Below are 24,836 nucleotides of genomic sequence, written 5' to 3' on the forward strand. Positions count from 1 at the left end.
GGGGGGGGTCCTCCTCGGTTAGGATTAATGTGAGAATGCCGAGAAAAGATTCACATAGGACTTCCATCCTGGGGCGCTGCTTCGGCTGCCTCACCGCACATGGCAGGGCTGTCAGGAGCCAGCAGGAGCTGGCAGGAGTGAGGTTGATGCCTCTGAGGCCTGGGGAGACCTGCTCTTTGCCTGGCTCCGTCTCTGCACCCCCGGGAGCTGCCTTCCAGCCAAAGTTGTACACATCACACCCTCCTGTGTGCTTTCTCTTCCTGCAGCTATGCAGAGCACCGTGCTAAAGAGCTGGGGCCCGGGAGCCAGACTGCCTGGGCTGGGGCCCCAGCTCTGTCCACATGGCGTGACCTCCCCGTGCCTCAGTTTCCTTGCCTGCGGAGAGTAACAGTCCCTGTCCCCTAAGGCTGTCACACAGACTAAACAAACACATCGTTGACAAGGGCTGAGAGGACAGCTGGGTGTGAAGTGAAGGGGTTGCTGCCTGTCAGCGAGGGACACCAGCGATGCCAGCAGCCCTAGGGATACCATGGAGCGAGCTTTTTTCCTCTTTGTGCTGTCAGCTCAGTGGCTGGACAAAGTCATGCTGTTAACAAACAAGCGGAGAATAAGTGGCCATTTTCCAAACGCCTAAACCCAAGTGTGGCACAGTGCCTGCCAAGCTCGTTAGGCTCCTTGCAAGGCTGAGCTGAAGCCCACAGCAGCGGGCTGTGCGCCAGCACTCTGGATACAGGCTCTGGGCACAGGAGGGCTTGGAGACTGGCAGGTGAACAGAGCACAGAGGAGCGTGGGTGCATCCTGTTGTGCTGTAAACGAGTATCAAAGAACGCCCCCTCCCTGCCGTCTGCCTGTGCATTGCAGCAGTGTGCTCACAGGGTCCCGGACAACTGGAGGGTCTGGCCTCCCAAGGCTTTGGCAAACTGTGTGGCTGGCACAGAGCCCAAGTATGTGCAAGAGACACGCTTCCCTGCGGGTGGACACACGTGGGGCAGAGGCTGCCAGCAGGAGCCGCGTGTAACGAGCACTGAGTGCCGTGGAAAGCCATGTGTCTACTCCTGGCTTCTCCCTTGGTGCGACTACACGGCCCGCAAGTGTCTCCTGCACCATTTATCGAATGACTGCTTCCCCAAGTGCTTGCCAGCATGATCGATGCCTGAACCCACTGCTCAATACCCATGGGCACCCTCGGAGCTCTGCAGAACCAGCGCAGAGGCCGTGAGTCTGCTGTACACGTGGGTGGCTGCCTTCCTGGAGTCAAGACACCTCTCCCTGGGTCCCGAGACTCTCAGCACCCGGGGCTTAGAGCAAAACTCGGGGAGAAAGCCAAACTCTACGCCCAGGGAGGGGGTGACGCCATTTCCCTCCAGATGGGTTTTCAGTACTAGATGAAGGGCAAGAGAGAAGTGCCAGGGACTTCAGTTTGTGCTCCCAGATGTGCCAGCCTAGGGGGTCCTTGCCAAGTCAACTCCTTGTCAGTCTTGCCATGGCTCCCTCTTCTCAGATACTGAGTGGTCACGTCAAATCCCTCGTGCAGATGTGAGGAGGAAGAGAGGTCAAGGGCCAGCCCCCCAGCACCCTGCACCTGCCTCCGGCACTGTCCAACCCCTGCAGCCACCTTACCGCTCGGTACTGCCCATCATTTCATGCTGCATCAAGGTCGCCGTGTGACCCTGGACGACTCACAGAGGTCAAGTTCACTGCTAACACATCATGACTGTGTGCCACAGGCCCTTGTCTGAGCCGCCCTTGTGATCTCCTTAGAGGGCAGCCACCACCACCACCACACAGCTCCCTCCTAAGTATGCTGCACACACAGCCTCACTGCATCCATTCTCCCCACCTGCTACAGGAGGAAACGGAGACACTGGGACCCGAAATGACTTGACCTCATGGTCCAGGTCAACCAGTGCTGCAGGCGTGGCAAGGCAGGGGTCTTTGGTTAGGCACCCCAGGGTCCGGGCCCAGCTACAGCAGCCTCTGATGCCCACCCAGCAGCCCTGCAGAACATCCTGAGCTCAACAGCTGCACTGTGGCCTCCTGGTCTCCACCTCCCTGATGATGGGAGGAGGTAAGTGGGCTGGGCAGTTCCATCAGGGTGTTCTGGGAGTGACTGCTGGCAGCTCGGGTTTTAGCTCTCTTCGCTGAAGATGCCCATGGTGGATTCTATTCCCGTACTTCCTGAGCGGGTGGCCTGGGGGATTTGGTGCTGCACCATGGTGGGGGAAGTGGTGTTATAACTAGGAGGTACCAGGCAAGAGGAGTCAGCTGGTGCCAGCACTGTGATGTAGCTGCTAAAGCCACCACCTGCAGTGCCAGCATCCCGTATGGGCGCCAGTTCGAGTCCCAGCTGCTCTGCTTCCGATCCAGCTCTCTGCTATGGCCTGGGAAAGCAGTGGAGGATGGCCCTTGGGCCCCTGCACCCGTGTTGGAGACTCAGAAGAGGCTCCTGGTTCCTGGCTTTGCACCAGTGCAGCTCTGGCCATTGCAGCCAACTAGGGAGTGAACCAGCAGATGGAAGACTTCTCTCTCTCTCTCTCTCTCTCTCTCTCTCTCTCTGCCTCTCCTTATCTCTGTGTATAACACTGTCTTTCAAATAAATAAATAAATCTTAAAAAAAAAAAAAAAGAGTCAGCCACAGTCCTCTACCCAGCCTAGACTTCAGGGGGCCCCTATAAAGGAGCACTCTGTGGGGGGAGGGTGACAAGGCTCCAAAGTTATCGAACACTGCGTATGCAGTAGTGTCCTCTGACCCTGGGAAGAAGGCCGGAGGACACAGATCAGCACCACTCTTCAGGGCTGGCCTGCAACACCAGCATCCCACATGAATGCCAGTTTGAGTCCCGGTTGCTCCATTTCTGATCCAATTCCCTGCTAAAGCACCTGGGACAGCAGCGGAAGAATGGCCCCAAAATCTTGGGCCCTTGCCACCCACGTTGGAGACCTGGATGGAGTTCTAGGCTTTCGGCTTCAGCCTGGCCCAGCCCTGGCCGTTGCAGCCATTTAGGGAGTAAACCAGCGGACGGAAGATCTCTATTTTTCCCTGTCTCTCCCTTTCTCTGTAACTCTGCTTTTCAAATAAATGAAAAATGAATCTTTTTTTAAAGGGCCACCCTTCCTGTTTTTCAGATGAAGACACCAAGTCCCCATTGGGACTCAAAGACAGACCTCAGACTCCATGCAGCAGCCCCGACTGTCAATCCCCTGGCCCCTGTCTGTGCACCTAATGGGACGGGAGAGGGACCTGCGCTGGGAAAGCAGCAAGCTTCACGTGTGCACACAAGGAGGGGGGCAGGGAGGGAGCTCCAAGAGCCATGGTCCTACGCAGAGACCTCCGCTGTCCTCTGCAAGGACAAGTGTGGAAATGTTCCCTGGCCCACCAATGAGACTCGGTCCCCGCCTCCGGCAGCAGCGTCCTCTGCCTCCTGAGGCCTGGCCCCTGAGTGAAGGTGGATGTGGCCCGGCAGGCTGGAGGGCGAGGAGGGAGGGGCGGCTGCTCACCGGGAGCTGGCTCCAGCCCCCTTCTAGTGAGCAGGGTCCGTTCTCCCCATCTGCAGATGAGGACAAGGAGCCTGGCAGGGAAGCAGCCGCGGCTCCTGCTTATGATGTGAGTGGGGCTTCAGACTGGGGTCTTTTCTGCTACAAAACCCTGAGAGGCCAAGGTCAGGCAAGGAGGAGGGGCAGGAGTCCAGTGTGGAAAGTCGTCAGGGTTGAGTGGAGACCAATTCAGAGGCTCCTTACCCAGCAGGTGACCACAGCCATCAGCAAAGGAGGCGGGAGAGCGCCCTGATTTCCAATTTTGTTGTCACCATGGGCGTCTCCCCCTGTGCCATCCAGGGAGAAGAAGGCAGGCGGCCAGGGGCACAGCAGGATGCCCTTTCAGCCTGTGACTCAAGCTGCCTGGCACCCCGGGAAAGTTCTGAGGGCAGCTGGTGCTGACAGATCAAAAGCACCCGCCCTGGGCCATCTTCTGAAGCCTCCTGTTACCCCACGTCTGCCTGGCAGAGGCAAAGCTCTGGGCAAAGAACCATCAGTTTCGGGCAAGCTTTCCCGCTTCCTGCTGAGGGCTGTGGGTCTGCAAGGTGGGCAGCAGGCCAGACTTCTCAGCGCCCTGTGGCCTTCCCCCCAGCCTCCCCGTGGTGTGAGACCTCCTGAGGAGGGGTCTCTCCTGCAAGGCCTGGCACCTTGACTGGGGCAGAGTCTTGGCAAAGCCCCGAGCAGCACAAAGTGGAAAACAGCGCGGCTGCAGAGACACAGCCGGCCAGATTTCACAGCGCCCCCGGGGCTGCCAGCGGCTGTAGGCTGTCGTACAGGAGCAGACAAAGAGAGCCATTTGGGAATGAATCTCCAGGGGCTGGGCAGCCTGCTGGGGGGAGGGGAAGGAGGACAGGAGCCCAACTTCTCTGACCTATCCTAAGAGCTGGCAGCCTTGCGTGGCAGGAAGAAGTGTGTTTGCTTCTGCCAATCACCGCATGTGAGAGTGGACCTTTCCAGCCCGTTCTCAGCGGCTGCTGCTGGTCCTGGGAGCACACTTTTCAGAAATACCGGCCTGGGCAGAGAGAACGGAGACAGCACAGGGCAGAATTAAGTAAATGCAGCCCAAAGCATCCCAGAGCAACACAGATGTGTTTTTTCAAAAGTGCTGTGTGCTCTATTTATTAAATTCTTAATACAGACTTGTTTTCCTAAGCTCGCTGGCCCTCTCTGGAACAGTGTGGGTGTATCAGGGGAAAAACTAGAGAATTTTGAGGGTTATGGAAAGTTACATTGTAGCACAGCAGAAATATTCTCCTGCCACCAAAATGAAATCTCCACAACACATGGTTTTCTCTTCACCCTCAAGTGTTCCAGGACCAAACTACTATGGCAGTTAGCACTCGGGAGCAAGCAGGGCCTGAATGTTGCTCCTGTGGCCACATTCCCATCCGGAGTGTCATCGCGATCTACCACATCACCGTGTCATGGCTGGCCAACTAACCACCTCCAGGTCCTCACGAACCTCCCGTGGGTCCTCCTGGGAGCCCCATCCCACGGGGACTCGTGACTGGCTGCCCTCTGCCTGGCCCGCAGAAGCACACCTGCCCTCGCCACAGCTCTGACCACACCCGGTCTCGCAGTGCAGCATTCGCTCACACTGGGGTCAGGATCTGCAGCTCATGCACCTTGTGGCACTGTATTTCCCCTAGCAGTTTGTCTATACACCTTTTTTTAAAAAAAGATTTATTTATTTGAAAGGCAGAGTTACAAAGAAAGAGAGAGAGAAAGGGAGAGACAGAGAAGTCTTCCATCCGCTGGTTCACTCCCCAAGTGGCTGAAACAGCCAGGACTTGGCCAGGCAGAAGTCAGGAGCCAGAAGCTTCATCTTGGTCTCCCACATGGGTGCAGGGTCCCAAGCACTTGGGGGCCATATTCCGCTGCTTTCCCAGGAGCATTAGCAGGGAGCTGGACCAGAAGTAGAGCAGTCGGCTCTCAAACCGGTGCCCATATGGGATGCCGGTGCTGTAGGCGGCAGTTTTACCCACTGCACCACAGCACTGGCCAAGTCTGTATATTCTTAAAGGCTTTCATGTACAGTCAGCTCTCCCCAGGTTTCACAGCTTCAATTCAATCAACCACAAATCAAAAACACTTAAAAAGGAGCCAGCTTTGTGGCACTGCGGCACAGCAGCAGGTTAAGCCGCTGCTTGTGATGTCTGCACCCCGCATAGTGCTGCTTCACTTCCAATCTGATGTCTGTGCCTGGCAGGGCAGCAGAAGATGGCCCACGTCAGCACTGTGGTGCAGCAGGTTAAGCCGCTGCCTGTGACGCCAGCATCCCATTTTTTTTAAAGAAAACTTTTATTTAATATATATAAATTTCGAAAGTACAACTTTTGGATTATAGCGGTTCTTCCCCCCATAACTACCTGCAAGCCATCCCACCTCCTACCCCCTCCCCCATCTCATTCTTCATTAAGATTCATTTTTAATTATCTTTGTATACAGAAGATCAACTCTATACTGAGTAAAGATTTCAAAAGTTTGCATCCACACAGACACAAAGTATAAAGTACTGTTTGAAGACTAGTTTTACTGTTAATTCTCATAATAAAACACATTAAGGACAGAGATCCTACTTGGGGAGTAAGTGCACAGTGACTCCCTTTGTTGATTTAACAATTGACACTCTTATTTATGGCATCAGTAATCACCTGAGGCTCTTGTCATGAGCTGCCAAGGCTATGGAAGCCTCTTGGGTTCACAAACTCCGACCTTATTTAGCCAAAGTCATAGTCAAAGTGGAAGTTCTCTCCTCCATGCAGAGAAAGGTACCTACTTCTTTGATGGCCCCTTCTTTCCACCGGGATCTCACTCACAGAGATCTTTCAGTTAGGTCATTTTTTGGCCACAGTGTCTTGCCTTCCAGCCAGCATCCCATATGAATGCCTGTTTAAGTCCCAGCTGTTCCACTGTGATCCGACTCTGCAAACATGCCTGGGAAAGCAGCAGAAGACGGCCCAAGCACCTGAGGCCCTGCTACCTAACTAGGAAACCTGGATGAAGTTTCTGGCTGGCCCAGCCCTGGCTGTTGTGGGCATTTAGGAAGTGAACCAGTGGATGGAAGATATGGCCCCCCTCCACCGCCCCAGCTTCTCCCTCTCATCTCTCTATCTGCTTTTAAATAAATAAATCTTTTAAAAAAATACTCTTTAAAAAAGTATCTGGGGGCCAACACTGCGATGTAGTGGGTTAACGCCCGGGCCTGAAGCACTGACATCCCATATGGGCACTGGTTAGAGTCCCGGCTGCTATGCTTCCGATCCAGCTCTCTGCTATGGCCTGGGAAAGCAGTAGAAGATGGCCCAAGTCCTTGGGCCCCTGCACCCACATGGGAGACCCGGAGGAGGCTCCAGGCTGCTGGCTTCGGATCAGCATAGCTCCGGCCATTGAGGTCATTTGGAGAGAGAACTAGTGGATAGAAAACCTCCCTCTCTCTTTCTGCCTCTGTCTTTCAAATAAATAATCTTTAAAAAAAAATTTTTTTTAAAGTATCTATACAGACTTCGTTCTCTGACCCTTAGTCCCTAAACAGTGCGGTGTAACAACTGTTCGCACAACTTTACGTTGTAGTAGTTACTGTAAGCAATCCAGAGCTGGCTTGAAACTAAGAGGTGATGTGTGTGGATCATAAGCAAACATGATGCCGTTCTGCACAGGACTGCAGCCTTGAGCGGTTTGGTATTTTGGGAGTGGGATCCTGGGAACAATCCCCCATGGACAGCAAGGAATGCCTGCACCATTTCCCGGTGTGGAAAATAAGGGCATCACCCTGTATGCTGGAAACCTGTAAATGGCTACTGTCTGAACAAATTGCTAAGCTCCAAATGTGACCAGAGCAGGCAACAGTGTCCCCGAGGAGCCAGGAAGCCTGCCGTCGGCTGGGGCATCTGTGCTGTCTGGGTCTGCCACGGGCACAGAACGCGCCCCTTGACTTGCTCCGTTTCTCATTCATCTGAACAGGGCTCAGACCTTCCAGCTCAGGGTATTTGACCCCAGGCAGAAAATAAAACACAAGGAAGGACTCGCAGGCAGAGAGCACAGGCCACGCGGGCCGGGAGGAGTGGAGTAGGGCTGACAGCAGGGAAGGCTGCAGCGTGGCCGGGGGCCTGAGCTGCAGGGGACAGGTGGCCACGCTGGCTGGGACAGACCCCTGAACCTCTTCATGGGTGGGGCTTGCCATCTGTTTTCATCATGACCCCATGGATACACCTGTGCACACACAGAGTAAAATTGAAATTAAAAGACACAAAACAGTAATTAACATGCTACGTGTGATGTGCTCTGACATTTCCTATTCTAGTCTATCCATTTAAAAATTGCTGGTCTCAACACACTAATCTGACAGCACAATTCACTAGTGAGTCATAACCTGCAGCTCTCAACAATCTATTCCATGGTGTCTCTGTTATTTCAAAGGAGCTTTGAAGCTTTGAAATGCTCACTCTACAAAATGCTCCCAACCAACGGAGCGCCTGCTGACTGCCAGATTCAGTGTTGGAAGCTGGCAGGGTGGGAGCAGGTAGCTTCAGAGAAGTGAGGGGAGGAGGTAACTCCCCGTGAGGTCAGAGAAAGTCACACACAGAGACCACAGGGCTGTCTGCAGGAGGTGATGGCAGCAGGGGTGGCCGCATGCTGCACAGAGACTTGAGGGCGTTTAGCCACTGGAGAGCACCTCAACTAGGCACCCCCCAGTGGGTGCCCTAGGAAGCAGATCAGCACCCCTGTCCTTCCCAGCCCCCCTCTCCCCATGGCACAGAGCTCTTTTTCCCCCTTCTCCCCAGAATGGCCCAGAGGGTGGGGGAACAAAGGGTGGCAGCATGATAGAAGCAGGCAGAATGCTGGGTTGGAGCTGGCAGCTCCCAGGTGCAGAGTTCCATGCGGTGAGAGCTCTCTGGGGCGGGGGTCCCTGCAGCGCTCCCAGGGGCTCTCTGGGGCAGGGGTCCCTGCAGCGCTCCCGGGGGCTCTCTGGGGTGGGGTCCCTACAGTACACGGGGCCTCTCTGGGGCGGGGGTCCCTGCAGTACACAGGGGCTCTCTGGGGCGGGGGTCCCTGCAGTACACGGGGCCTCTCTGGGGCGGGGGTCCCTGCAGTACACAGGGGCTCTCTGGGGCGGGGGTCCCTGCAGTACACGGGGCCTCTCTGGGGCGGGGTCCCTGCAGTGCTTATGGGGGCTCTCTGGGGCGGGGTCCCTGCAGTGCTTATGGGGGCTCTCTGGGGCGGGGTCCCTGCAGTACACGGGGGCTCTCTGGGGCGGGGGTCCCTGCAGTACACGGGGCCTCTCTGGGGCGGGGGTCCCTGCAGTACACAGGGGCTCTCTGGGGCGGGGTCCCTGCAGTGCTTATGGGGGCTCTCTGGGGCGGGGGTCCCTGCAGTACACGGGGCCTCTCTGGGGCGGGGGTCCCTGCAGTACACGGGGCCTCTCTGGGGCGGGGTCCCTGCAGTGCTTATGGGGGCTCTCTGGGGCGGGGGTCCCTGCAGTACACGGGGGCTCTCTGGGGCGGGGGTCCCTGCAGTACATGGGGCCTCTCTGGGGCGGGGTCCCTGCAGTACACGGGGCCTCTCTGGGGCGGGGTCCCTGCAGTGCTTATGGGGGCTCTCTGGGGCGGGGGTCCCTGCAGTACACGGGGCCTCTCTGGGGCGGGGGTCCCTGCAGTACACGGGGCCTCTCTGGGGCGGGGGTCCCTGCAGTGCTTATGGGGGCTCTCTGGGGCGGGGGTCCCTGCAGTACACGGGGGCTCTCTGGGGCGGGGGTCCCTGCAGTACACGGGGCCTCTCTGGGGCGGGGGTCCCTGCAGTGCTTATGGGGGCTCTCTGGGGCGGGGGTCCCTGCAGTGCTTATGGTGGCTCTCTGGGGCGGGGGTCCCTGCAGTACACGGGGGCTCTCTGGGGCGGGGGTCCCTGCAGTACACGGGGCCTCTCTGGGGCGGGGGTCCCTGCAGTGCTTATGGGGGCTCTCTGGGGCAGGGGTCCCTGCAGTACACGGGGGCTCTCTGGGGCGGGGGTCCCTGCAGTACACGGGGCCTCTCTGGGGCGGGGTCCCTGCAGTGCTTATGGGGGCTCTCTGGGGCGGGGGTCCCTGCAGTACACGGGGGCTCTCTGGGGCGAGGGTCCCTGCAGTACACGGGGGCTCTCTGGGGCGGGGGTCCCTGCAGTACACGGGGCCTCTCTGGGGCGGGGGTCCCTGCAGTGCTTATGGGGGCTCTCTGGGGCGGGGGTCCCTGCAGTACACGGGGGCTCTCTGGGGCGGGGGTCCCTGCAGTACACGGGGCCTCTCTTGGGCGGGGTCCCTGCAGTACTTATGGGGGCTCTCTGGGGCAGGGGTCCCTGCAGTACACGGGGGCTCTCTGGGGCGGGGGTCCCTGCAGTACACGGGGCCTCTCTGGGGCGGGGGTCCCTGCAGTACACGGGGCCTCTCTGGGGCGGGGTCCCTGCAGTGCTTATGGGGGCTCTCTGGGGCGGGGGTCCCTGCAGTACACGGGGGCTCTCTGGGGCGGGGGTCCCTGCAGTACACGGGGCCTCTCTGGGGCGGGGTCCCTGCAGTGCTTATGGGGGCTCTCTGGGGCGGGGTCCCTGCAGTGCTTATGGGGGCTCTCTGGGGCGGGGGTCCCTGCAGTACATGGGGCCTCTCTGGGGTGGGGTCCCTGCAGTGCTTATGGGGGCTCTCTGGGGCAGGGGTCCCTGCAGTACACGGGGGCTCTCTGGGGCGGGGGTCCCTGCAGTACACGGGGCTCTCTGGGGCGGGGTCCCTGCAGTACACGGGGCCTCTCTGGGGCGGGGGTCCCTGCAGTACACGGGGCCTCTCTGGGGCGGGGGTCCCTGCAGTACACGGGGCCTCTCTGGGGCGGGGGTCCCTGCAGTACACGGGGCTCTCTGGGGCGGGGGTCCCTGCAGTACACGGGGCCTCTCTGGGGCGGGGGTCCCTGCAGTGCTTATGGGGGCTTGTTTTGGAGCAGCCTGTTCTCTAGGGACCGAATGAATGCGTTAAGCAACTCATGTCTGTCCAATTCATTTCTCGTGACAATTTGGTCTCATTTTTCCAGCACCTTCGTGGGCTCTGAAGGGGAAAGATAAGCCGTTCTAAAGGCCCCAACGCTCCCGCTGCAATTATCCCAGCAAGATCCCACAGGAGATGAAGGGCGCAGAGCGATTCCATAATGAAAGGCTGCAGCCTCGCTCCGCACCGTGATCACAGCCCCCGCCCTCCTGAAGGGCTGCAGCCCTCCCACTGGATGGGGCCAGGTGGAAATCAGGAGTGGGGAGACCCCTGCAGGAGCAAGAGCTGCCTCTGGTCATCTCATCTCTCCAGCTGGGTGGAGGGGAAGGACCATTAAGACCCTCTGTGGTGGACAGGGCCCTGGGGTCAGTGGGGGCCTCTGGGGGAGAACCAGGAGGCTCCCCTGACAGGGGCAGCTTCCCTGCCCCAGCATCTCTACATCCCCCAGGCTGGGACAGGGCAGCTGGGGCTCTGTCACAGGCTGAACTGACCAGGAAACTCAGCCTCACAGCTGATGGCTCCTCCCTGGCCAGGTGTGTGACAGGCACCGGCAAACCTCATAGAGCCTCAGTGTCTGTATCTGTCAAATGGGGATGATGGCCCAGCAGACGTGGGGCAACATACAGGCATCCTTGGCCAGCTCCAGGGTGCTCCCACAGGGAAAAGCTATCACTGTCACTCTGGGGAATGCCAGAGACGGGCACATGGAGAGGGCGTCCACGCCGCTCCCGTGCTGGGGGCCATCGCTGACAGATGTTGACGGCCTGTGAGAGGGGAAGCACTGAGGGGTCTGGGCCCCCTGTGCCGCCTTCTGGGGATGCGCAAGGTGGGGAATAACCTCCCCTTGAGCAGATGAGAAGAGGCCAAGGCTCAGGGAGCTCCTGTGAGTCTCCCAAGGCTGCAGTTAGGAAGCGGGGAAGCCAGTGTCCAGCGCTGGCCCTGACCTCCTCGCCTGACTGCTGGCCACACGCCCAGCCCTGGTCTCAGCTTTGGCTGTGACAGACCCTGTTCAATACTGCTGTGTTGGGAAGGGCCCCCACAAAACAACAGCAGGGCAGGATGGGCCCAGGCAAGAAGGACCTGGCCAGGAATGCAAGAAACGGAGGACTCAGCCCTCTGAGCCTGGGAGGTGGGACAGCACCGAGGGAGGGTGTCGCCAGGAGAAGGCACTTCTGGACTTGCTCCTGTGTAGACTGCACAAGGACGAGTGAGCTGGAGCGGCGCAAGCTGCCAGGGACCCTGGTCTCAGGAGCACATGACTGAATCGGAGGAAAGCACAGGGGCCCAGGGCCACACACAGGGCTGACTTCTGAAACGCTGTGTCCTCTTCCTGGCACTTCTGCAGTCTCACCGTGCAACCTGGTGCCCCGGCACAATGTCTCTGAGCCTCAGTTTACCCATCTGTCGAACCTCCAACGTCCGCTGTCCCCACCCCGACCCGAGCCAGGGCCAAGTCCTGCCTGCAGCATCCCTGACACACAGGCACTCAGCCAGCACCGTGGCTCCCCATCAGACAGGTCCAGACCACCGGCAAGTTCTCACATGTGACCCGATGGCATAAGGACCATCAAGGAACTGACCACAATGAAGCATCCCTGGAGCGGGTTATTGTCACCACTGTCATCAGGACAGCATCGAAGTCAGAGGCAAAGAAGGCGGGGGAAGCAGGGAGCGAGGGCACTCGGCTGGGGTGAGGAGGCCCCAGGCTAGAGAGCACACTCAGCTCTCCGAGCTCCTGATGAGACGGGAGGAGGACAATGGCTGGGAGAGGAGGGAGGGCCTGCTCCCCGGCCTCAGCAAACCCCAGCCTTGTGGAAGGCACACAGCACAGCCCGGGTTCCCTGGAGGTGGGTGGGGATTCGACTAACAAGAGGGGGAACACTTGCAGTGGAGGCAGAGAAAGGCCGTTCTGAAGCTACCTGCCCAGTGGTCCCTGCTTCCCAGAGGTGAGGGCTCCCTGGGAAGGCAGGACCCAGGGAATGTGTCGAGGCTCAGAGCCAGCCTGGGCCAGCAGCTGGAGATGCAGACAGGGTCTTATCCAGGGCTGCGTTACCAAGGCTGTCTATCTGCCAGCAGAAGCCGGTGGCCCATCCCACACACAGCAGGCCACCTTCCTGGGCCCGGGGCCCTCCCCCAGTGCAAGTCACACTCCCACACACCCAGCAGCTCCAGGGCTGTCTGGGAGGGCCACTCACCCACGATCTCGTTCTCCTCCAGGCTGATGGTCTCCAGCGCCGGCAGGGTGGTGAGCTGCTCGGGGAAGTCCCGGAACTTGTTGCGAGACAAGTCGATGGCCTTGAGGTGCTGCAGAGTGCTGACCTCGCTGGGGAGGCGATGCAGGAAGTTCCCTTCCAGGCGGAGCTCTGCCACACGAGGGGAGGAGGAAAGAGGACGGTGAGGAGGGGCTTCTCTGAGACCACCAGGACTGCTGGCAGCAAGGCTCTCACCCTGGCCCAGGGCCTGCCACCTGCCATCAGCAGAGATCATCTGTGTTTGGCTTTGGACTGAAGGTTCTCCCCACAGAGGCCTGGGCCTCCACAAAGGGGCAGCACGTGCTGGCCACTCCCTCGGTCAAGGTCTTGCAGTCCCTCCAGTGCCGCGGACCGGCTCTCGCGGAGACACAGACCGAGGGAGAACAAGGGCGAAGGCTTTTTTTTTTAAATTTTTTTGTTTTTGATAATTGTGAGAGTAAGCAGTAAAGTGTAAACACAGCAGGTAGATAATGCATAATGAGATCATCAACAGAGCAGGGACACAGCGTCCCCAGAGCCAGCAAGGGCATGTCTTGGCTTCCATTATGTGAGTCGGGGGTCATTACAACCGCGGACTGCACAGGAACCGCCTGAGGCCCCACTCCACAGAGCTCTAACCTCAACCCTGCAGCCTTAGACCCCCAACGCAGCAACATCTTGCTACGCGGGTATCACAGCTGTGGGCGTAGCACTCCAGGGGACACCACCCTGGCTGCCAACTTCTTTCTGTACCACACGTCCCTGCTCCCTGCCCCCTCCACGGCTGGCCTGGACCAGCTGCTCCAAAAGCTGACCAGTGACCTAGGAGGGGAACTGCATGGGAAAGGCTGACCCGGGGGGCTCCCTGTCAGGAACTGGACAGAAGGCTGGGGCGGTGGGAGCAAAGCCGAGGGGCCACTTGGTGTGGAGGGAAACCACGGGGTCCCCAGAGGCCACGGGCAAGACAGAGGGATGAGAGCAAAGCTGAGATGGGTGATGTAGGGGCTATAAGAGGGGGACCTGGAGTCCCCACTGCCTGGCGCAAACCCCAGTGGGGCCACCCACACACTGAGGCCATGAGAGAGGGAGAGGCTGGGCCCAGGGAGCAGCCCCTGTCTTCACCCCCAGCCACTTATGGGCAGCCCTCCTCTGATATGGGAACCCGCCCACTCTGGCCCAAAGGACACGGAGGCCCACAGATGCCACGTGGCCTGAAGAATGTGTCCCCCAGCTCTCCTCTCCAAGGGCCAGCCTTGGAGACAGATGACCAGTGACTTCACATGAAGTTCTGTGCTCGGAGGGAACCCACCGTTGCAACGGAATGTTCACATGGCCATCTTGAAGCTTGCTAATGATTTCATCTTCAGATCTGGGTTTGTAAGCAGAGCCAAGGGCACACGTGTAGGCAGCACCTGTCCTGACCCCCACCATCTCCCAGCCTGCTCACCAGCTCCCTGCAGAGGACCTGTGGGGCCTCTCCTCCCCCTCCCTGCTCTGTGAAAGAGGGTGGGAGTCGGGCACCTGTGCCCCCTTCTCTGGATGGGGCACGGTGGCAGCTCTCTCCCTGCCTCTCCCTTAGGGTCCCTGGTGGGCAGCACCCTGGTGCGTCTGGGGGCGGCTGCTGGAGGCGGAGTCTTGCTGGGGAGTCAATCACCAAAACCCAGCTACTGAGCACGTCTGATCCCAGGTCTGAAGCTTCTTGTAGGAGTTGCCATCCAGTTGTGGGTTAGGGACCTGGGCTCTTGGGAAGGGAGGCACCTGCCTCAACTTCCCCAGATCACCAGTGCCCACAGCAAAACACAGCAGTCCAGCATCAGGTAACAGCAGAGACTTGGCAGCGGCCAGGCTGTGAGGCAGGGGGAGGAGGGGTGAATGTGAGTCTGCAAGCCGACACCCCCCCCCCCAGCTTGTTCCGGTTGGTCCTTGTGGCTCACTCACATCACCTGGGGGAAATGAGCCAGGAAACTCAAATGGTGCAATTTCAAGACACCACTCAGGAGTTAAATGGTCTGATAACTGCATTTGAAACGGGCATTGTAGCACACAGAGATGAATGGAAAAGGCACACCGTTTCAACTTGCCTTCTCTTAGAATGACCTTAAGTGGCAACGGAAAAGCACTGAGACTTATTGCGGGAAAAGAACGGAAGTGTGGAAAAGCTCTCCAGAACCTTAGGGCACTTCCCTGTCTTCCCACCGAGGCCTGAGTGAGTACCAGGCACTGGCCTGCACCTCCCTTGGGCCCCAGATCCACAGGCAGCCCCGGGGTGAGGAAGATGAGCCACCCTGATGTCCACAGCCCCTCCCAGGGTTCCTGTGCTGTCTCCTTTGCCGGGGCCTTTGAACACACACAAGTACCGGCCACGGTATGGTCTCCTCCTCCGGCACATGAGGACCCTGAGCAGGTGGAACCTGCATCTGGCTATCTTTGTCCCCATGTCCAGGCTCCCATGGGACATTATATGGTCACTTTAGCAAATAACTAATGAATAACGAGTCTTCTCCCCCCGGGGAGCAGACAGATAGTGCAGAGAGCCTTGACAGCCTCCCATTTTCCCATTGCTGGGGACATTCTGAATCCAAGCTTCTATCAGCAGATCCCCTGCCTATGCCGCGCAAGCCTAGGACCCCTCCAGCCAGCTAGGTCCTTTGGGTAGCCCCTATATGGGTCACCGTCATAAGGTCACAGCATTGGAGGGGACACTGAACAACATCCTTTGCCAAACAGCATTTCTTCAAACTCAGCACGGTGCTGCCTCAGGGCCTTCGCACTTCCAGTCCCTAGAATGTTCTTTACTCATCTCTGTGCAAGGCTTGCAGGCCTACTTCATTTGCACCCTTGACCAAATGTCACACTATCGGGGCAAGCATTTGGCACAGCAGTTAAAATCTCTGCTTGGGATGCCACATTCCATATCCTAGTGCCTGGGTTTGAGTCCCAGTTCCACTGTCCATTCCTGCTTCCTGATAATGCACACCCTGTCCCTGCTACCCATGCGCGAGACCCAGACGGAGCTCCTGGCTCCCGGCTTCAGCTTGGCCCAGTCCTGGCTACTGCAGGCATTTGCAGAGTGAACCTACAGGTTGGAGTTCTGTCTCTGTTTCTGTTTCAAATAAAAAAAAATTTTTTTTTCTCTAAATCATATGCTCTGAAACAGGCTCCCTTCCCCTTGGTTTCTGTGCCCTGCCCTGAGGTATTTCAAAGAATCTGCCAGCGCCTGACATGCTGTCTTGATTGTATTCTGCCTGCCCCTCCCAGGAGAATGCCAGGTGCAAGAGTGAGGGGCTTTGTGACTGCTGTGGTTGAGTGCCCACGGCCTGCTAGGTACATAGCGAGCATTCAATACACACCTGATACAGAGCAGGCATTTGGCACAGGGAGGTTAAGCCACAGCTTGGGAGGCTCACATCCCACATCAGAGTGCCTGGGTTCAAGTCCCAACTCCTCCACTTCTGATCTAGCTTCTTGCTAATATGCACCCTGGGAGGCAACAAATGATGGTTTGAGTACTTGGGCCCCTACCACCCACAAGGGAGACGCAGATGGACTTCCTGGCTTCTAGCTCTGACCTGGCTCAGCTCTGGATGTCATGGGCATCTGGGGAGTGAACCAGTGGATAGAAGGCAGTTTCCCCCTCCCTTTCAAATAATAAATTAATTAATTAATAAAAAATAAATAAATATTCGGGGCTGGCGCTGTGGCATAGCCACTACCTGCAGTGCCAGCATCCCATATGGACACCAGATCAAGTCCCGGCTGCTCTACTTCTGATCCAGCTCTCTGCTGTGGCCTGGGAAAGCAGTGGAAGATGGCCCAAGTCCTTGGGTCCCTGCACCCTTGTAGGAGACCCAGAAGAAGCTCCTGGCTCCTGGCTTCGGATTGGCACAGTTCTGGCTGTTGCGGCCAGCTGAGGAGTGAACTAGCAGATGGAAGACCTCTCTCTCTGCCTCTGCCTCTCCTCTCTCTGTGTAACTATGACTTTCAAATAAATAAATAAATTTTTAATAAATAAATAAATATTTGATGAATACACAAAGGAAATCATTTGAGTATCACCCTCACAATTCAGCTGCACCTCAAGGCCACATATACCATTGTGTCTCTTTAACTAGACTCATCCTTTTTTATTTATATGAAAAGAAAAACGTTGTTCCTGATTTCCAAAGGTCCCTCCGAACACTGTTGCCATTTGAAGGCTCTGGGTCACAGGCCAGTTTGCAGGAATGGAGCATTGGAGGGACACCCCTCCTCAGCAGGGGTGAGCTGGTGTCCGGCCAGCCAGCACCAGCAAGGGGGCTGCAGCCTGTGGAGTCTATCAGAGAACCACCTGACACTGCAGACAGCAGGGTGGCCATTGTCTCTGATGGTCCGGGTTTGTTTTCATTTCCATGTTTGGGGCATGCAGCATGCCTACCCACTCCCACTGGCTGATCTGGTCTGCTGGGCTACAGTGTGTCCAGGCCCTAGACCAAGGTCCATAGTGGGTAGGGAGGCCCCTGGGCAGCCCTCCTCCTGTGGCTTGCAGGGAGGGGCTACGAGGCCTAGAGTAGCAAGCACTCTGGAGCCAGACAGCCCTGGTGCAAAATTAAACTCTGGTGCAAATTCGAACTCTGCCACTTGCTGGGGGTGTGGCTGTGGGCATCTGGCCTCATTTTGTCATATGTCAGATCAAGGCAGTACTTTATAGGGCTGTGACAAGGTTCACGTGAATCAGTCCCTGCAGAAGGACATGAATACGTGTGACTCATAGTAAATACGATACAAGTATGTGAGATGGACAGAAGGATGGATGGACGGGCAGACATGGCAAACTATGCAGGGCACCTGGGTGAATCCAGTAATGCCGTTAGCAGAGCTACCAGTGTCAGTAACTGCCCACGCTCGGGCTCAGAAAGGGGCAAAACACTCTTTGCTTGCAACTCGAGTGAACACAAGCTCACTCCCACTCTCTGCTGCTTCAGAAATCTCCCGGGGTGGAGTGGCACCTGGGGGCAGGTGTGAGCACCAGGCAGAAGAGAGCTGCTTTCAGCATAAATGTGTCCCTGATACACATGCAACTCACTGTTTATCTGAAGTCAAATTTAACTGGGCACTCTGTATGCATAATTTTTTTCAAAAAGATATGTCTGATTTATTTGAAAGTCAGAATGACAGAGAAAGAGAGAGACAGAGAGATCTTGCAACAACTGGTTCATTCCCCAAATGGCTACAACAGCCAGGGCTGGACCAGGCTGCAGCCAGGAGCCAGAAACTCTATTGGGATCTTTCACATGGGTGGCAGGGACCCAAGCACTTGGGCCATCTTCCACTACTCTTCCGGCGCATTAGCGGGGAGCTGGATTGGAAGTGGAGCAGCCGAGACTTGAACCACAGTCTGCTATGGGATGTCTGCGTCACAGGCAGTGGCTTAGCTGCTGCACCACAATGCCAACTCCTACACATACTTTTTTGTCTGCTTGATTTAGGAGTCCAGTTCTGGCAGCTTTGTGCCCTGCCCATCTGGCCCTGCCTTCTCTGGCCAATCTAGGTTCTTCCACATCAGCCCTCTCCCCACCCTCGCCCCGAACAAGTGATACACGTTATGACCAAGTACCTTTTAGGAGCTGGCACTGTGCTATCTGCAGTCCCAGCATGGTCTGTATTAACTCTCATGACTGAATCCACATGGGCAGCGCTAGCATCACCCCCAGCCTGCAGGCACGAGGACTGGGGCTCAGGAGGTTCGGTGCCTCGGGCCAAATGCTGCAGCTGGGAAGTGGCCGGGTAGGGGTGTGCGCCCAGGCCCACTGCCTCCAAAGGCCACAGGAAGCCCAACTTCTCCTTTTCCTGTCCACGAATGCCCCCTTGGCACTGACCACACTTTCAGCGACCATAGCACCTGCTTCCACGGCTAAGAACTCAGTCGTGGACGCAGGCAGGGACCTGAGCTCAGGGCTTGCCTGTCTCTGCCTGGAGGTGGGTCGGACAAAGCCACTTCTCCTGTCTGAGGCTCAGCCTTCCCATGAAAGCTTAAATTTAGGTATCGCTCCCATTCCATTCTCTCTTGAATTCCTGTGTGGAGTCAGATTTCCTGGCTGGAGTGGCCTCATAGCCACAACCCAGCCCCTCAGTGCTACCACCACACAGAACCCCATTCCTCAGGTAACTTCCAAGGGTCAAACCCTACCCAGGAGACCTGCTGTGCTTTATCTTCAAGCTCAAGGAATCTCTATGGAGTAGATGTCCCCCCATTCCTCACATGGGAACACTGAGGCATGGAGAAGGCAAACAAGATCAGTAGAGCTGGCCGGCACCGCGGCTCAATAGGCTAATCCTCTGCCTAGCAGTGCCGGCACACCGAATTCTAGTCCCGGTTGGGGCGCCTGATTCTGTCCCGGTTGCCCCTCTTCCAGGCCAGCTCTCTGCTGTGGCCCGGGAATGCAGTGGAGGATGGCCCAAGTGCTTGGGCCCTGCACCCCATGGGAGACCGGGAGAAGCACCTGGCTCCTGCCTTCGGATCAGTGCAGTGCACCGGCCTCAGCGGCCATTGGAGGGTGAACCAATGGCAGAGGAAGACCTTTCTCTCTGTCTCTTTCTCACTATCCACTCTGCCTGTCAAAAAAAAAAAAAAAAAAAATCAGCAGGGCTGATGGGGACCACTTTTATTCACTGGAGGCTTCCTCTGTTGTTTCCCCTTCCAAGGAAGAATGAGGCTATGGCCACAGCCCCTGCCACCTGACTGAGCCCCCGACCAAACAGCTACCTCTACGCCTGGGTTTGCTTCTCACACAGGGGTCCCAGCCTCCATGCCCTGTGCCCGGGCTCTAGGGCAGAGAGGGCTGAGGTCCACCAGTCCCAGAGTTCCACACTAGGGCTGCAACGGTTCCTTTCCACTCCCTTCTGCCAGGGTTCACAGCTGAGCACCGTGGGGCTCCCAGGATGGGCAGGGCTGTGGATGAGGCACCATTCCATCCACTGCCAAGGCGTCCTGGCCTGAGAGCGGCTGCAGCCACGGCATTTCCTTATTTGTTACCCTCACTGAACTGCGGTTTCCGGTGTCTGTTCAATGGACCTCTCCCTTCCCTCAGTTCCTCTGATGACTTCCCACAATGGCCTTTTCTTGGACGGCTGCCAAGGCTGCCGCCCAGACCAGAGATTCGCACCGGCAGAGAGAGGCAGCCTGTTGATTCCATTAGGGGACGGACGAGGCTGGCCTGAAGCAATTATGCAGCCAGTCTGCCACAGAATGCGCCAGCTCCAGGAACAGCCCCCTCCCCCGGGACCCATCAGCCCCCGGCTCTGACCCTGTGCCCGTGAGCAATCACTGTCCCTGCCTGAAAGCTCTCCCACAGGCAAAGTCAAGCAGGCACGAATCCCACGCTTGGCACCAAGGCCGCTCTGCACAGGGCGTGCACGCCCGCAGGGATCAGAGCAGCCAAGAGAGGGCATGAGGTATGTTCCTTGGTGTAGACAGAGGGAAAGCCAACTCGTAGCCAGGTCCGGGGCACATGAAAGCAAAGTTCCAGACATCCCAGCCCCGTGAAAAGACTAAGGCAGCTGTCACCTTACCCACAGAGCCAATTATCTTTTTTTTTTTTTTTTAGGAATTATTTATTTTTTATTTGAAAGTCAGAATTGTAGCGAGAGAGAGAAGGAGAAACAGAGACAGAGAGAGAAATCTTGCATCTGCTGGTTTGCTCTCCAGATGGTCACAACTGCTAGGGCTGAGCCAGGCTGAAACCAAGAGCCAGGAGCTTCATCTGAGTCTCTCAAGTGGATGCAGGAGCCCAAGCACTTGGACCATCTTCTGCTACTTTCCCAGGCCATTAGCAGGGAGCTGGAATGGAACTGGAGCAGACAGGAGAGGAACCGAAACCTAAATGGGATGCTGGCGTTGTAGGTGGCAGATTTACCTGCCACACCACGGTAAAGCCAATTTATAAAACACATTGCTAAGCATAGCAAGATGTAACATAGCACGTGCCCCTCACCCCATAGAGAGCTTATAGAGGAGCTGTGATCTAGAGCCACAGCCCTAACCCCATTCATTCTTGCTGTGTAACCTCAGGCAAGCGACAGACCCCCAGCTGCTTCAGTGTCCTTCAGTGACATGGAGGAGCATTCTCTTCGTGGGACAGCGTTCAGCGCGGCAGTTAAACCGCCACCTGAGAGGCCCTTACCCGACACTGGAGGGCCTGGCTTTGATACTCATCTGCGCTCCGAGTCCAACTTCCTCTAATGAACCCTATGGGAGGCAGCAAATGATGGCTCAAGTAGCTGGGTCCCTGCCACCCGTCTGGGAGACCAGGATGAAATTCCTGCCTCCCAGTTATTTGGGGACTGAACCCCCCCCCCCTTTTTTTTTTTTTTTTTTTGGCCAGGCAGAGTTAGACAGTGAGAGAGACAGAGAGACAGAGAGAATGGTCTTCCTTTTTCCGTTGGTTCACCCCCCAAATGGCCACTACGGCTGGCGCTGTGCCGATCCGAAGCCAGGAGCCAGGTGCCTCCTCCTGGTCTCCCATGCGGGTGCAGGGCCCAAGCACCTGGGCCATCCTCCACTGCCTTCTCGGGCCACAGCAGAGAGCTGGACTGGAAGAGGAGCAACCAGGACAGAATCTGGCACTCCGACCAGGACTAGAACCCGGGGTGCCAGCACCACAGGCATACAGGCAGAGGATTAGCCTAGTGAGCCGTGGCGCCAGCCGGAGACTGAACCACTTGATGGCAGGAATCAGTCTATCTCTTTCTCTACCACTCAAATAAATTTTTAAAACGTACCCACTTTGGCAGGGTTGTAAAGATTTAAATAATTTTATACAGCTGCTCCTCGACTTACAACAGGTTTACGTCCCGATAAGCTCATCATAAGCTGAAAACACCTTTCATCCGCCTGCCTTCCTACACCTCCCAGCTCAGCTACACAGTGCCCTGGAGGACGCTGATGGTTTTCCCTCCAACAATCAAACCATTGTACTCGGGAACTGTGCACCTCCACGAGTTGTGCGGCTCTCCCCACAACCTGGTGTCCCCCCCATACTTGTGAAGACTGTCCAACAGTGCCTGCCAGGTTGTACAAGGGCATTTCAAAAAGTTCATGGAGGGGCCGGCGCTGTGGTGTAGCGGGTAAAGCTGCCACCTGCAGTGCCGGCATCCCATATGGGTGCTGGTTCAAGTCCCAGCTGCTCCACTTCCATTCCAGCTCTCTTCTATAGCCTGAGAAAGCAGTAGAAGATGGCCCAAGTCCTTGGGCCCCTGCACCTGTGTGGAAGACCTGGAAGAAGCTCCTGGCTCCTGGCTTTGGATCCGCACAGCTCCAGCTGTTGACTGAACCAATCTCCAACTGGAAATTGAACCAGCAGATGGAAGACCTCTTTCTGTCTCTCCTATCTGTGTGTAATTCTGACTTTCAAAAAATAAATAAATCTTTTTAAAAAAAGCTCATGGAAAATGGAATTAAAAGGTATGCTTATTTGAATATAAAAATATTTTGAAATGCATAGTTTTTTCATAATATACATTTTCCACATTTTAAAAAAAGATCTATCTACCTATTTATTTATTTATTTATTCGGGAGGCAGAGCTACAGAGACAGAGGGAGAAACAGAGAAAGAGAGATACCTTTCATCCTATGGTTCACTTCCCAAATGGTTGCAACAGCTAGAGCTGGGCAGGCCAAAGCCAGGAGCCAGGAGTTTCCTCCAGGTCTCCCACATGGGTAGAGGTGTGTGGTACCTGGGCCATCTTCTGCTGCTTTCCCAGGCCATTAGCAGGGAGCTGCATCAGAAGTGGAGCAGCCGGACATGAAACAGCACCCATATGGGATGCTGGCACTCCAGGCATCGGCTTTACCAGCTACGCCATGACGCTGGCCCCACATTCTGATGGGGCCATCTGTTCATCCACCTGCCCCTCCTGAGGACCATGCCTAGCTCCTAGCTTTCTCATCATCCCCAAGTGGTACTGGTGCAACAAGAATGAAATGAGGTGATACGTGGAACGGGCCGGGACCTGGGGACAGCTGAGCCCCAGTGGACATGGACGTGCACTCTCACGTCATCCCCATGGCCATGCCAGAGCAGGCACCTGTGAGAATCCTTTGAACTGAGTTGAAAGGCAGGGCTATGGGAGACAAGGGGCAGGCAACGGCCAGACCAAATGGAAAATTGGAACTCTCACCCCCAACCCACAGCGACCTGCCTGGACACAAACCACTGTCTACAATAGCCAGCCCAGAAAGCCAGAGTCAGATTGGCTCCAGCTCAGACGTGTAGGAAGTCAGCTATCTTTAGCAACTGGCTAGGAAGCCAAAATATCACCTCCATAACAATTGGCTTCAAACAGCCAGGATCAGGTAATAACTGAGAGCCTCCCTGATTTTTGTCCTCATTTCCAGCCAAAGTCGAGTGTGCACCCCTAAAGAATCCCATCTGATGCCCTGCTCCTAGTTATCTGCCTGCAGCTTCCTTCTCTCAACAGCTGCCAATCAGAGAGCACCTGAAGTCTTCCTTTTTTGTACTACAAAGCTTTCCCACTCCTCTGCCTGCCCTGAGACTCAGCTAAAGCACAAGTGATGGTGGCTAGTGTCCTTGCTACACACAAGCTCAGAATAAATCATCTTTGCTTATTATTTATTTATTTAACTTGAGAAGCACAGCGACTGGGGGTGGGGGGAGATCCAATCTGCTGCTTCACTCGAAATGCCTGCAATGGCCTCTGGCTGGGGAAGAAGCTAGGAGCCAGGAACCCAATCCAGGTCTCCAGGGAGCAGGAATGTGCCCACTTGAATCAACACCTGCCTTCCACAGTCTGCAGGAGCAGGAGCAGGAGCGGGAGCTGAGAATGCAATCTGGGTACTTGGATGTGGGCTGTGAACACCTAAACCTGTGTCTTAGCCCTGGGCCAGACACCCAGCCCCAGCCTTTGTTTTCCTCTTTTTGAGGGCCCTTGGTAGGTCTCACACACCTCTGGCCAGGCAGGCCCAGGACACACTCAGTAAAAAGAGCTGAGTGGCTCGGGAGGAAGTGGGGAGGCAGGAGAAGAGGGTGCAAGCAGACAAGAAGAGCCACAGCTGGACGCTAGGACCCACTCTCAGAGCCAGCCACCTGCGGACCCATCCCTCTTACACCCTGGGCTCTCTCAGGCCTTGCCTTTTCCTTCCATAAGGTGGATGAAGGGCATCAAGGGGCTGGAATCACTTAAAGATGACCCAAGTCTGAGTGGCCATGAGCTTCACAGAAGAGGGTCACCAGGGCAACCCTGGAGATGGCTTGCAGGGCAGGGAGGAAATAGCCTCTTCTCTCCCCACTCTGAGGCAGAGGAGAACCCAGTAGACCCTACAGATGCAAGAACAGAAGGCTTCTGTCCCGAAAGAGAAAGTATATCCCAGGCTCAGGTCCACAGCCAGGCAGGGCCCTTAGCTGCGCCCTCCCCATCACCACCTTTGCCCACCCAGGGCACGGGATCTAATGAGCAGGTACGCTGGCCTTCCAAGGTGCATGGAGGGACTCGGGGCCCCTGGCCGGCGGGAGGAGTTCAAAAGGCTTCACTAAAACTGCAGGATGTTGTGAGCTAAGCACATCCTTGTGGAGAGGCACTGGAGCAGGGCACCCTTGGCGGCATTTCCCTGGCACTGTTCCCCGTGCCCGCTGGAGAGGGTCTCTTATCCTACAATGCACACCTCTAACAGCAATTCCTTTGACAGCCCTGGCTCCTCCACCCAGGCCACCCTAGGGAGAAATCCTGCCCCTTCCGTCCACAGCAGGCGCAGTTCAGGCACACCAGCATCACAGGCCCATGGCGAGGAGAACCCCGCTTTACCAACCTCTGTGACCCTGCGTCCCGACACAAGCCCAGAAGACAGCTGGCACTAAAGCAGGGTCCAATGAAGGAAAGCACAGCCCAAGGAGGTGCCCCCTGCCTGTGCCTTTCCAACCTCACTGCCAATCCTGACCTTCCACTGGAACACCATAGCACGCCCCAGCTGCTCAATGCAGCCCAGAGGATGCCCAAGCTGGGGAGGTGGCCTGGGAGGCAGGCGACCTGGGTGGCATCCTGGCGGTACTGCTCTGCGACCCTGGACAAATCCCTCCCTCCC

General features: G+C 56.6%; 1 protein-coding gene across 1 annotated transcript in view; it reads right to left on the reverse strand.

Annotated features, from left to right (window-relative positions):
* The window catches only part of LRRC20 (leucine rich repeat containing 20), a 108,087-nt gene that overhangs the window by 12,126 nt on the left and 71,125 nt on the right, over positions 1–24,836 (reverse strand). Inside the window, exon 4 of the mRNA XM_062215324.1 lies at positions 12,727–12,894. Coding sequence (XP_062071308.1) covers positions 12,727–12,894 — 168 coding nt within the window. The remainder of the gene's footprint in view (positions 1–12,726; positions 12,895–24,836) is intronic.

This window comes from Lepus europaeus, chromosome 17 (assembly GCF_033115175.1).
Source record: "Lepus europaeus isolate LE1 chromosome 17, mLepTim1.pri, whole genome shotgun sequence".
Lineage (NCBI taxonomy): Eukaryota > Metazoa > Chordata > Mammalia > Lagomorpha > Leporidae > Lepus > Lepus europaeus.